Source organism: Eulemur rufifrons, chromosome 2 (genome assembly GCF_041146395.1).
Source record: "Eulemur rufifrons isolate Redbay chromosome 2, OSU_ERuf_1, whole genome shotgun sequence".
In the NCBI taxonomy this organism is placed as follows: domain Eukaryota; kingdom Metazoa; phylum Chordata; class Mammalia; order Primates; family Lemuridae; genus Eulemur; species Eulemur rufifrons.
Window position 1 is genome coordinate 3818746 of NC_090984.1, and position 14126 is coordinate 3832871.

The 14126-nt window shown below is 51.6% G+C and overlaps 1 protein-coding gene across 1 annotated transcript in view; it reads left to right on the forward strand.

Moving 5' to 3' along the window:
• MYO9B (myosin IXB) overlaps positions 1–14126 on the forward strand; it is a 98273-nt gene that overhangs the window by 47394 nt on the left and 36753 nt on the right. Inside the window, exons 3-8 of the mRNA XM_069476050.1 lie at positions 2923–3017; positions 9301–9363; positions 10194–10293; positions 10509–10609; positions 11508–11637; positions 12960–13049. Coding sequence (XP_069332151.1) covers positions 2923–3017; positions 9301–9363; positions 10194–10293; positions 10509–10609; positions 11508–11637; positions 12960–13049 — 579 coding nt within the window. The remainder of the gene's footprint in view (positions 1–2922; positions 3018–9300; positions 9364–10193; positions 10294–10508; positions 10610–11507; positions 11638–12959; positions 13050–14126) is intronic.

The following is a 14126-nucleotide window of genomic DNA, read 5'->3' on the forward strand; positions in this document are numbered from 1 at the left end:
ATTTTTTGTAGAGACGGGGGTCTCGTGTTGCCCAGGCTGGTCTCAAATTCCTGGGCTCAATCAATCCTCCCACCTCAGCCTCCCAAGGTGCTGGGATCGTAGACGTGAGACACGGAGCCCCGCCCGGTATTATAATCTTAGGGACCACCATTATATATTGCAGTCCGTCCTTGACTGAAACTTTCTGTGGCACATAACTGTAGCACATAAACCGGGTGGCTGAAACGACGGGAATGCATTTCTCACAGTTCTGAAGGGTGGGAAGTCCAAGATCAAGGCACTGGCAGATTCGGGGTCCTGCAAGGGCCCACTTCCTTGTATGTAGATGACGTTTTATTCCCTGTGTCCTCACACGGTGACAGGAGGGAGGGAGCTCTCTGGGGTCCATTTCATAAGGGCACTGGGACAGACACAGCAGCTGATGCCTGTAATCCCAGCACCTTCTGAGGCCAAGGCAGCAGGATTGCCTGAGGCCAGGAGTTTGAGGCCAGCCTGAGCAACAGCGAGACCCCATCTCTACTAAAAATAGAAAAATTAGCTGGGCATGGTGGCACGAGCCCATAGTCCCAGCTACTCTGGAGGCTGAGGCAGAAGGATCATTTCAGCTCGGGAGTTGGAGGCTGCAGTGAGCTAGGCTGACACCACTGCACTCCAGCCCGGGCGACAGAGCAAGACCCTGTCTCAAAGTAGTAATAACAAGAATAATAAAGGTACTAATCCCATTCACAAGGGCTCCACTCTCGTGACCTCATCACTGCCCAAAGGTACCTCATCCTGACCCTGTCATCCTGAGGGTTAGGATTCAACATATGACATTTAGGTGGACACAGACATGAAGTCTGTAACAACCAGTATCCATCCCCCTGTGGATTAAGACCTTTGAGAAAATCCCGTCTGCTCTCAGTGTCGGTGTGTATCCTGGTGTCTGACACCACTGTGTGTCTGTCAGCCTCCCCCCAGCCCCCGCCACCGACACGGGGCCTTGGCAGTGGCCTGGCCACCTCCTTCCCACTGGCCTTGTTTTCTTCCCTGGACAACTCGGCCTCTGGAACAGGGACACTCCTGCTGCCAAACTTCCCTTTTTGCATATGACTCTGGGGCATGTCCCTTCCACCTCCGTGCCGGCCATGTCACTCCTTCCCTAGTCCCTGGGGCCACGAGCACTTGGACAGTGGAACACCAGCCCCAGGACCGGCTCTTCCTCCTCTCCCCTCATCTGCCAGGCCCCGTGGCCTCCACACTGCCGGCCTTACCTCATCTTTTCTCTCCCAGAAGCAGGGAGCCCCCCACTCCCAGCTCATTCATGCTGCCCGCAGCACCTCCCCCGCCCCAAGTTCCCCCAAGACTCCATCGTAACCCCTCTGGGGCAGGGGTCCTTCCTGGGAAGGGGGCAGCCCAGGAACTGAGCAGGGAGAGGGTGTCCTCTGTCTTCACATGGGTGGCGGTGACACGGGAGGCCCCTCGGGGGACCCCAGCGAGCTGCAAGCTCCATACACTGTGCACACTTCGCTGTATGTAAGAACTTCTCCGTACAGGGTGGAAAAACGGCCTCGTGACAAAGGCACGAAGCTCCGACACCTGCCGCAGCGTGGATGAGCCTAGAAAACACAATGCCGAGCAAGAGAAGCCAGACACGAAAGGCCACACGGTGTGTGACGCCATTTGTGTGAAGTGTCCAGAACAGGCAAATCCACAGGCAGGAAGCAGATCGGTGGCTGCCAGGGGCTGGGGCAGGGGAGTGGGGAGTGGCTGCCGAGGGGGACAGGGTCTCCTTTCAGGGGGATAAAAACATTCTGGAGCCAGACAGAGGTGGCGGCTGCACAGCATTGTGAATGTGCTAAGTGCCACTGAACTGTCTGCTTTAACGTGGTGAATTATATGTTATGTTAGTTTTACCTAAATCAAAATAAATTGCTCCGTGAACCCACCTGTCTTTCTGTCAACTGTAGGGCTCCTCTGACATGACCCTGGCCTCCGTCGGCTCCCTCGCACCTGCCTGTGCCCAGGAGAGAGCCCAGAGTCCAGATCAGCCCAGGGGCTCCAGAGTCTTCCCAGAAGGGCCACACAGTTGGTATTTCCATCTGTGCAGACCAGACGGTCTCCGTCACAGCACGGGTGGACAGGGCTGGTGTGTGCAGATAAAACTTCACTTGTGGATGCAAACCGTGAATAGGATTTTTACGTGTCAGGAAATATTCTTTCTTAGGTTTTGTTGTTGTTTTTTAACAATTCACAAATGTAAAAACCGTACTTGGCTTGCAGGTAGTACAAAAACAGGCAGCGGACTGATTTGGGTCACGGGCTGTGGTTTGCTGTATGGGATGAACGATTATAACTGAAAAAGAATTGGGGCGATTGGCATTTTTAATGTCAAAGACTTACGACGTGAGCATTTCACACAACTCCAGGCACAGAGAGAGAGAGTAAAATCAGCTTGGCATGGCGGCTCACGCCTGTAATCCCAGCACTTTGGGAGGCTGAGGCGGCAGGATCACTTGAGGCCAGAAATTCAAGAGCAGCCTGGGCAACAGTGACACCCCATCTCTACAAAAACATTTAAAACAGTAGGCGTGGGGGCACACGCTGTAGTCCCAGCCACTCAGGAGGCCGAGGCAGGAGGTTCACTCAAGCATAGGAGTTTGAGGCTGCAGTGAGCTGTGATTGTGCCCCTGCACTCCACCCAGAGCGACAGACAGACAGAGACCCTGTCTCCAAGAAAAGTGAAATATTGACGTGTACCTCAGCTGCACACCTCTGTATTTTCCAGTTTTTATCTGGGCTTCTGAGTGACTGGAAAATACAGAGATATGCAGCTAGGGTACTTTACTTTTTTTTTTTTTTTAAGAGCCTGGAGGCTCCAGGTTGAGGCCTGTGGAAATTCCATCCTGATGATCTGAAAAGCTGTTTTTGTTTTCCTGGCAGGCTTTCGGGAACGCCAAGACAGCCCACAACAACAACTCCAGCCGATTTGGGAAATTCATCCAGGTCAACTACCTGGAGAGCGGCATCGTGAGAGGGTGAGCTGACGTCCTAGGGGTCCCATGGGTGGGAGCTTCCCCTCTCCCCTGTGCTGGTACTTCCTGACACACACATGGGAGCGAGGTGCAGAAATCGTGGCCATGCAGACATCTGAGCATCACGCGGGACAGTGAGTGTGATTTTAAGTCTTTGAGGGGAAGGTCTGAACCTGGGGTCGAGGTCAGAAATGTGGGTGGGAGTGAGGGTCGGTGGCACAGCTGGAGTAAGTCCAGCCAGCTGCGGGCACTAGTGTGGTGGGTTTAGCAAGGACAAGCAAGGACAGCCCAGTCTATTTCCCGGTCTTGACAAGGTTTCTAATTTGGTAGGTCTGGAGGTGTCACAGGCAGAATGAGTGTGAACTCTGGCACTGGCAAAGCATGCGCCTCTGTAGCCAGAAGGAAAGGTGACGCTGGGTAGCAGAGTGAGGCGGGCGACCACAGAAATACCGCAGGGGGGACGGATTCGTGGACGAGTGAGTAGGTGGATGAATAGATGGATTTCATTGGTGGATGGGTAGATTCATGGGTAGGTGGATGAATAAATGGGTAGATTTGTGGGTGGATGGATGGCTTCGTGGGTGGATGGATTCATTACCAAATGGGTACATTCATCAGTAGGTAGAAGGACAAATGGGTAGATTTGTGGGTTTGCTGGACAGGTGGATGGATTGATTCGTAAGTAGATGGGTGTGTGTTGATCAGTGGATCCATTGACAGGTGGGTGGATGAGTGCGTAGGTGGCATCCGGCAGGGTCTGGGGCCTGGCTACTCACAACAGTCTTCCCCCACTGCAGACTCTAACTGGCTCGTGTGTCTGGCTTAGTTCACTCAGCAGAATGTCCTCAAGCTTCATCTGTGTTGTAGCATGTGGCAGAATTCGCTTCCTTTATAAGCCTGAGTAATGTTCCGTCGTGTGGTTCTACCTCATTTGGTTTATCCACTCATCCACTGCCCGACACCTGGGCTGTTTCCCGCTTTTGGCTGTCGTGAATAAGGCCGCTGTGAACATGGGTGTACAAATAGCTCTTCAAGATCCTGCTTTAATTCTTTGACCTCAAAGAGTATACCCAGAAGTGAGCTTGCCAGGACCACATGGCGATTCTAAGTGTGATTGTTCTGAGGAGCCGCCACACTGTGTTCCACAGCAGCCACATTGTTTTATGTTCCCAGCAATAGTGCACGAGTGTCTCCACCCCTTAATTTTTATTTTTTTCCCCCCACAAGTCCATATGTTGCTTGATTGTATCTGCCACATTGCAAAGATTTTGACCTGCAGGAGATACCCAGAGTATCTTGTTGGGCAGATGACACAGACACTGTTTCTGCAGTTCTATCTATCCAGTTAGTTAGTTAGTTAGTTAGTTAGTTTTGAGACAGGGTCTCACTCTGTCGCCTAGGCTGGAGTACAGTACTGCGATCACAGCTCACTGCAGCCTTGAACTCCTGGGCTGAGCGATCCTCCTGCCTCAGCCTCTTGAGTAGCTGGCACACCCGGCTAACTTTTAAGTTTTTTGTAGAGACGGCATCTTGCTATGTTGCCCAGGCTGATGTCGAACTCCTGACCTCAACCAATCCTCCCACCTCAGCCTCCCAAAATGCTGGGATTACAGGCGTGAGCCACCATGCCAGGCCTCCAGGGGTTCCCTTGGGAAGAAGTTAAGAGGCTGTGCCTCAGTGGGCACTGCTCCCTCCTCTTGCACACAGTCTCAGTTTCCTAGGGTGCCGTAAGAGAATACGACAAACCGTACTGCTTGAACAACAGCAATTTATTCTCTCGTGGTCTTAGAGGCCAGAAGTCTGAAATCAAAGTGTCAGCAGGGAGGGTTCCTTCTCAGGGCTATAGGGGAGGGTCTCTCCTTCCCTCTTCCAGCTTCTGGCGGCTCCAGGTGCTCCTTGGCTTGTGGTTGCATCACTCCAGCCTCTGCCTCCATCTTCACGTGGCCTGTGGTCTCTGTGTGTCTTTCCCCTTCTCTTATAAGAATACTTGTTCCTGGATTTAGGGCCCACTTAGATCACTGAGGATGATTTGAAGATACTTAATTACGTCTGCAAAGACTCTTTTTCCAAGTAAGGCCACATTCACAGATTCTGGGATGCGGACACACCTTCTGGGGGCCACCGTTGGATCCAGGACACAGCAAGGACTGGCCTGGCCCTCGGCCAAGGGGTCCACCGCACCCCGCCACCCACAGGCTCCCGTCAAGTTCAGGAGCAGTGGCCCTTGGTGGCTAGATCTCCCACACCAGCTTTTGAAAGTTCTACCTGTGGCCTTGGATTCAGGAAAGGAAGTCCCGTCTCCACCCACGACCGTGGCCCGGGCAGTGAGACACACTTCCCGTCCTGAGAGCAGCCATGGCCACCTTGCAAGGAGCAGACTCGGACCCAGTTCTGCTTTTGTCCACTTTGGGGCAGGTGACACTTCCTAGTGCCATTTCCCACTGAGGCCAAGGGTCAGGAGCAGTCCGAGCCTACCCCCAGTTCCCTAATTTGTGAGGCTTCAGCTTCCTGTGTGTTCACAGACTTGGTGCCAGAGGAACCCTGGCTCCCTGCAAGACCCCTTTATTAGAGGCCCAGGCCTTGAAAATGACTGAGAAGGAGCTGGGCACAGTGGCTCATGCCTACAGTCCTAGCTACTTGGGAGGTTTTGGTGGGAGGATGGCTTGAGGCCAGGAGTTCAAGACCAGCCTGGGCAACATAGTAAGACCCCATCTCTTAAAAAGAAAGAAAAAAGGAAAATGACTGGGAAAGGGAAGGAGCTGTCATCAGTCAAATGACAGCTCAGTGCCAAATACCTCTGGCCAGCCTGCTTTCCTGCCATTGTGGGGCTGTGTCCTACCCCTACCGCTACACACAGACACATCACAAGGAACTCGCCACACATTGAGATTCAGACTTGAGTTTGATTCTAGAACCAGATGCAGCCTCCCTCCCCAGGAAATCACTGAGGAAAGGTGCTGAAATTGAGTGGTTACTAGCTGGGAGAAGGAATAGAAGAAAATGTTTTTTCTCCCACTTTGAAAGAAAAGAGGACCCAGGCTGGGCCACTGGAAACCCACCTGTGCACGTTTTATGTCCCCGTGTGAGGCTGCAGACAAATGACGGCCATCCTGGAGAGAGAGGCGGGCCAGGTCTAGCAAGCCCTGGACTGAGGAACCCATGCTGTCCCCAGGCCCTGCCACCCCTCAGGCACCAGCTGAGTCTCCTGTATAACGGGGAAGGGCTCAGAGAAAGGTGGGTCTGCAGGCCCCGCCCAGCTCACGCACCTGGCGATGGGGGAACCCTCAGGAGCCTGGCCCCTCTAGACCATGACAGCCCCGGTGGTCATGGAAGGAGCCCACTAGGCCACCTCCCTCCTGCAGGGTCTTGGACTGCACGCCTTAGCTCCGTGTCCACTGTGGCCATTGGGAGCCACTGTGGCCACCCCAGTGGGCAGGGAGATTCCTGAGAAATGCTTTGAATGACATCTAGAACCTAGTCCTAGTGGGTCCTTACGAAACGTTTGCCGTCACTACTGTCAGTGCTGAGAGGGAGTGTGGCTGCAGAGATGCCCAGGCCCTGCTCCAGCTCCCTCAGACTCAAGGTCCCACGTGACACCACATGCCTGGAAGGGGGCTGTGAGAACTTAATTCGGAGGAAACACGTTAACCGCTTGGCACAGAGAAAACAGTCGGTAAGTGACAGAACACCAGACTATCTGGATACAACCAAGTTTACCGTGTGTCAGGGACCCCTGCTCTTCAAGACGCCATGATGGAGATGAAAAAGCAAGGCCCAGACCCAGAGGAGGGACCTGCATGTCATTGACCCAGCAAAGAACTTGTGTCTATGATACATAAAGAACGTTTACAACTCGATAGTGTGACGAAAAGCCCAATAAGAAAATAGGCAAAAGACAGGAGTTCAACGCTATAGAGCCTGGGGAACAGAGCAAGACCTTGTCTCAAAAATAAAATAAAATAAAATAGAAAACAGGCAAAAGACTTCAACAGACACCTCATCAAAGAGGTATGAGTGATAAGCACGTGAGAAGGCGCTCCACGTCATTAGTCACCAGGGAAACGCAAAGCAAAATGACGGTGCGCTGTCACTTCAGCCCGCTGGGATGGCTAGAACCAAAAAGACAGATAATGAGTTCTGGCAAGGATGTGGAGAAATTGGAGCCCTCGAAACCCACTGATGTAAAATAGTGCGGCTGCCTTGGAAAAGTGTCGGGCAGTTTCTCAAAAAGCTGAACATGGAATGGCCATATGACCCAGCAATTCCACTCCTAGGCAGTAGCCCAGAAGAAATGGCAACTACAGCTGCACAAAGACTTGTGTGCAGATTTCCACAGCAGGATTATTCAAGATAGCGAAGGCCTGGAAACAGCCCTAGGGTCCACCAACAGCTGTGTGGGTGAACACAATGTGGTCCATCCACATGGTGGAATGTTATTCAGCCGTAAAAAAGGATTGAAGCGCTGATTCACGCTTCTGTCAACTGAAAAATCACAAGATCTGTAAGTCTGGAAAGGAGACTGTGTTTCCTGTAAAGGATTAGAGCCCGCACTGTGGCCGTCCTGACAGGCCGGGAAGCGTAACCCCCAACAGAGGCATTTGCGAGGGAGGGGAAGACAGAGCTAGGATTTATGCTGAGTGGGTTGGCTACATGTGCATGTTCACCAGGTTCTAGAAGGAGCTATAAATGTTCATGAAGGGGGTTCTAACATGCGCATCGAACAAACACGTATGTTCCGTGCGACCGTGTTCACTTTGGGGTGGGGACTCAGCATTCAAATATGTGACAGTTAAGCCCTGTTCAGCAAAAGGTAGAGGAGGAATGTGAAGGCCCTCAGTGCCCACCTCTGTAAACCAGCCGGAACCAGCCGGTGGTCTCCTACCAGGAAACAGTTACTAAAATCAGTCTCCTGTCCAGTCCTAGCTGGAGTTACGGCTTGTGGAACAAAGGAGTGGGAGTCAGTTAATTGGCATCTGTTGGCAACTGAGCTGCAATGGTTTTAATATCGCTTATCTCGAGCCCAGTGCTTGTTTAGCTGCTAGACAAAAAGGAAAACCTTGTGACAATTAGAACATAGTTAATTCTTTAAATGTAGGGGTGCATGACTTAGCCCTTGTCTGGCATGCCTTAAGTCCTGTTTTTAATTTGGTATCTAATTGCCACAAAGAGTCCATCTTGCCAGTCTTATGATCTCCATCTTAACATTAATACTGGCCACTTTTGTCTAAACCGGAAAAGGGAGAGGGTATAATGAGGTGAGTCTGACCTCCCATCCCATCGTGGCTGGGAACAGAGTAGTTAAGGTTTCTCTGCAGTCCCCTTGGCCAAGAAGGGGTCCATTCAGTCAGTTGGACACCTTAGAATTTTTTTTTTTTTTTTTTTTTGAGACCAGGTCTCAGTCTGTCGCCCCAGCCAGAGTGCAGTGGCATCATCATAGCTCACTGTAGCCTCCAACTCCTGGGCTTACACGATCCTCCTGCCTCAGCCTCCCCAGTCGCTGGGACTACAGGTGCACCACCATGCTGGCTGATGTCAGTTTCTTGGTTGTGACAAATGTGCCCTGATAATGTATGCTGTTCATATTGATGGGAAAAAATTTTTTTAATTGGAGAACATTTAATGTCTGAGGAGATGGTAGGATCCAGGGCAACCTTCCTGTATTGTCTGTGATCAAGTGGGTACAATCACTCCTGTCCCCGCCACCTGGGGTGGGTCTCACATGATGCCATGTCGGGTTTCTGTGTCTATCCATCGGCCAGAATGTGGTCTGGGGAGACACAGTGGCCAGCCCGGGTTCCTTATTTTGATAGAGTGTAGTCAAAGGGCAAGGTGACGTTTAGGATGATTACATTTATACAGCAGGTATTTACATTGTTCGAAAGGAAATTAATTTGTAGCTGACTGTACCATGTACTAAATACTGTACGCAAACAGTTCTATGCACTGGGCACAGGGGCGCACGCCTGCAATCCCAGCACTTTGGGAGGCTGAGGCAGGACGATCACTCAACTCCAGCCTGGCAACATAGCAAGACCCTGTGTTTACAAAAAATAATTAGCCAGTCGTGGTGGCGCTTGTCTGTAGTCCCAGCTACTCGGGAGGCTGAGGCAGGAGGATCGCTTGAGCCCGGGAGTTTGAGGTTGCTGTGACGTTATCTCTAGCCCACGATGACAGAGCGAGACCCTGTTTCAAAAAAATAAAAAACATAGTTCTTCAATTGTTAAAACAATTTTAACAATACTAAAATGAAACATTTTATTCCTTCTTTTTTTTCTTTTAATGACAGAGCTGTTGTCGAAAAATACCTGCTTGAAAAGTCTCGCCTGGTCTCTCAGGAGAAGGATGAGAGGTAGGAGGATGTTTGAATGCCGCACCGTGTCTGCGTTTGTTCCTGCAATGGGGAGAAGCAAATGTCCGAGGAACCTTAGGAGAAGACGTGCAGGCTGTCACAGGAGGAGGCCTGTCACCTCAAGCTTTGTGCCCATACCTCCTCCTAAGCCACCTGTTTGTGCCTCCTAAACCCTTCTAAGGAGGCTGGGTGAGGTGGCTCACGCCTGTAATCATAGCATTCTGGGAGGCTGAGGTGGGAGGATCGCTTGAGGCCAAGAGTTCAAGACCAGCCTGAGCAAGAGTGAGACCCTGTCTCTAATAAAAATAGAAAAGATTAGCTGGTCTTGGTGGTGTACCTGTGGTCCCAGCTACTTGCAAGACTGAGGCAAGAGGATCACATAAGCCCAGGAGTTTGAGGTTGCTGTGAACTAGGCTGACACCACTGTTCTCTACGCTGGGCAACAGAGTAAGACTCTGCCTTAAAAAACAACAAAAACAACAACAAAACAAACCAAAAAACCTGAGGTTTTTACCCTCAGTATATGCTCAGATGTCTGCCCAAAATGTGATTAGATTAGAAGAAAAAATTCCTGATTGGCAAATGAGACATAAACTCACTCACCCTCACTGAGGGACTCACCCTCAGTCCCTCAGAAATCTATTTACTTGAGAAGTTTGTTTGATTTTTTAAGGACATAATAAGAATTGACTTATTGTTTTAAATGTGTACGTATTTGAGGTGCTTTTTCCTCCCTGGTGTGGTCTCCAAAGCAAATTAGTAGTGGTTTGAAAAGTAGCTATTGTGTGGCCTCCAAAAACAACTTTTTTCCTCCTAATTTTGACCCGCAGGAACTACCACGTGTTTTATTATTTGTTGCTTGGTGTCAGCGAGGAAGAGCGCCAAGAATTTCAGCTCAAGCAGCCTGAAGATTATTTCTACCTCAACCAGGTAAACAGCCCTGAGCCCCAGTCACAAATACCACCTCTGTTCCCAGCCGCGGCCGGAAAGTCAGAGGCTGCCTGCCTCGGCCTCAAGGCTCCAAGGTGGTGGCATAAAGAATCCCATTCATTCCCAGAGTCTGTGCCCGGCCTCGTCACCTCCAGCCAAAATCACCACCTGGCCTGCCCAGAAACACCCACGGTGCCATCGCCTTTGTTTTTCAGCATAACTTGAAGATTGAAGATGGAGAAGACCTCAAGCATGACTTTGAGAGACTCAAGCAGGCCATGGAGATGGTGGGCTTCCTCCCTGCCACCAAGAAGCAGTAAGTGGGTGGGCCAGGAGCCACCATTCTGCCATGGCCTACAGGGGGTGCCCTTGGCTCGTACTGGTCACTCTGAGATCTGACCCACAACCCAGTGGAAAACCAGCAAGTCCCAAACAGCCACTCTAAGGATAGCCCAGTAACAGTGAGCACATGACCTGGTGCAGGGGTGGCGCCTGTAGTCCCAGCTACTCAGGAGGCTGAGGCAGGGAGATCATCTTAAGGAGGCCGGGTGGTCAGGGCTCCAGGGAGCTGTGATCATGCCTGGGGACAGCCACTGCACTCCAGCGTGGACTACATAGACAGTCCCTGGCCAGACACAAGTACACAAAATTTCAAGTTCACAGACTCGGCTGGCGCAGTGGCTCACACCTGTAATCCCAGCACTTTGGGAGGCCGAGGTAGGAGGATCACTTGAGGCCAGGAGTTTGAGACCAGCCTGGGCAAAACAATAATAATAAATAAATATTAAGAAAAAAAAGTTCAAGGTTGGCATTAGATGTCAGAACAATGGTTCCTGAGGGATTAGGAGTTCCAAGGCCTGAAATGTTTTATTCCTTGGTCTGGGGGCTGGTTAGGGGGATCTGTACACTTGTGACATTATCAAACTATCCACTTGGGAACTGTGTGCTTTTTTTGGTATGCATATTATGCTTCCATAAAAATATTTTTCTTAAGCTGTCCTATCAAAAAAAAAAAAAAAAAAGTAGTCAAAATACCTATCTGTAAAGTCACACTGCACGGAAAGAGTTCTTGGCAGAGGCATTAGGCATTTTTCAAACTTCACGCCTTCCAACCAGAATTTGCTGATTTTATGATTTCTGCCCAGTTCCCTGGAAGTTTCTCTTGTCTTATGAACATAGGAAGTGCCCAAACATAAGTTTCATTTCTTTCCCAGGATTTTTTCCATCCTCTCAGCCATCCTGTACCTGGGCAACATCACTTACAAGAAGAGAGCCACAGGCCGAGAGGAAGGCCTGGAGGTCGGGCCCCCCGAGGTGCTGGACACACTGTCCCAGCTTCTGAAGGTACCGCTGCTGCCTCTGTCCCTTCTTGGGTCCAGCTCAGGGCTGCTGGCCACCTCTCCATGCAGGGAATGGGTGCCCAAAACCAGTGTAGGTTTTGTAAACCAGGGCCTGGCTTCTTCCCTGTCATCTCTGCCACTTGTCTCCCTCATTTCTGATGAATTTCCTATACAGGGACACTGCCCACCTCAACCCTTCAAGCCAGAGGCTCTTTAAAACTACAGTTTGGCCGGGCGCAGTGGCTCACACCTATAATCCTAGCACTCCAGGAGGCCGAGGCGGGAGGAGTGCTTGAGGACAGGAGTTGAGACCAGCCTGAGCCAAGAGCAAGACCCCATCTCTAAAAAAAAAAAAAATAGAAAAATTAGCCAAGTGTGTGGTGTCGTGCCCTGTAGTCCCAACTACTCGGGAGGCTGAGGCAGGAGGATCACTAAGTTAGAGGTTGCTGTGAGCTACAGTGACACCACTGCATTCTAGCCAGGGTGACAGAGTGAGACTCTGTCTCCAGAAAAGCCCCCAAAAAACTATAGTTTGATCAACAAGGTCATTTTCTCATTGAAACTGCCATCCACTGGCCCTCAGCCAGGAGCAATTCTGCCCCAGGGGGCACGGCAGTGTCTGGAGATCTTTCTGGTCATCAGACTTGGGGGTGCTCCTGGCACCTAGCAGGTGGCCAGGGATGCCTCGATGCACACAACTGCCCACGGCAGGGAATGATCCAGCCCAAGGGCAGAAGCCATGGAGAGGCCAGGAAGCCCTACCTCCATCTTTCTGTTTACTAAGCACATGTTCTGACTGGCTTTTCTTCAAGGAGGCCTGCAGGGGCCCCCCAACTTCTGTTGAGCCCTTGGGGATATGTGAGCACCTGCTGAGAGATTAGGGAAGATTCCATAACCCCCACTGGTGCTCCCAATGGGCAGAGACCACTGGCTCAGGGAGAGGTCTCAGCAGTTGGGGGACGTGGGGTCTCTGGGTGAGGTCTGTGCCCCAGGCCCAGCCCGTGCGCACAGGGTGGCTGTGAGTGCAGGTCGTTCAGTGCCGCCTGGGCCCATAGCCCGTGCTCACACCTGGGTCTGTGGATGGCCTCGTCCGGGCCGTCCGGCGAGGTTGTGCTGTGTGAGGATTCTGAGACCTGCCAAGCGCAGAGCAGCACGTCTTGGGGCAGTGGCGTTGGGGCCCACTTCCCAGCCTGGCTGCTGCAGGGAGGTGGGGGGGTCCATCTCCTGTCCACACCGGGTTCCGGGGCTCGGCCCAGCAACAGGAGGCCACCCTCGACAAGCTCTCCGTTTCTCCTTTCCTTCTCTCCCTCCTCAACCCTGAAACAGGTGAAGCGAGAAATCTTGGTGGAGGTTCTGACCAAAAGAAAAACAGTGACCGTCAACGACAAGCTCATCCTTCCCTACAGCCTCAGCGAGGTGAGCGCTGCCCAGCACTCGCGGGGTGCCAGTGCCCCAGCACAGAAGCAGAGGGGCCTTCAGAAAGAGCTCTTTCTTTCCCTGAAGTGCTAGAATAGAGCCTCAGCAGCGCCTCTGATCCTCACTTAGCTGAGGTGCGGCACAGCAAGGGGCCTCGCGCCAGCGAAGATTGGCCAGATCTGGCCCGCCACCTGCTTTTATAAATAAAGTTTTATTGGCATGTGGCCACACCCCTTCATTTATATGCTGTCTGTGGCTGCTTTCATGCTACAGCAGCAGAACTTAGCAGTTGGGACAAAGACCATCGGGCCCACAAAGCCAAAAGCAATGCCTCCCTGGCCCTTCCCAGAAGACGTCTGCACTCCTGGGCTCTTTATAGCAGCCTTTATAGCCATCGCAGGGCTTGTGGCCTCAGGTCTGCCCCTAAATCTTGATAAGACACTTCCCTCTGGCCTTTGCATCAGCCCAGATGTTATCTCCGAGGTATGTTTCTCTTGCTTTTTTATATGTCAAGAGCAGCGTCACTTGCAGCTTGGATAGCACCAGGAAAGTACCTGGGCGGGGGCCGGGTGCGGGTATTTTTAGCTGGTGGTGGCCTCTCACCCAACAAAAAGCTGCTCGGGCATTTCAGACAGGCACTGGGGACATTCTGAGCCTGGCCAGGGGCCAAGGCACCACGTGGTTTTACCAGGAAGTCGCTGCAAGATACCCAAGACCCCAGGAGCATAAGTGTCCCCCAGGGGCAACGTGTATGGAGCCAAAGATGCCAGGCAGGGGCTGCATTCTGTTTGGCCTCGTCCCTGTGACATCTGGGGAAGGCAAAACCAGAGGGACATGTTCTAGATCTTTTTTACAGCTGAATACATCTGTCACAGCAGAGAACTGAAAGCATACAAAGACTAAGTTTATTATAATGGATTAGACCTTCAAAAAAAACCATTTGAGGCTGGGAGTGGTGGTTCATACCTATAATCCCAGCATTTTGGGAGGCTGAGGTGGGAGAATCACTTGAGGCCAGGACTTGGAGACCAGCCTGGGCGACATAGTGAGACCCCATCTCTACTAAAAATAGAAAAA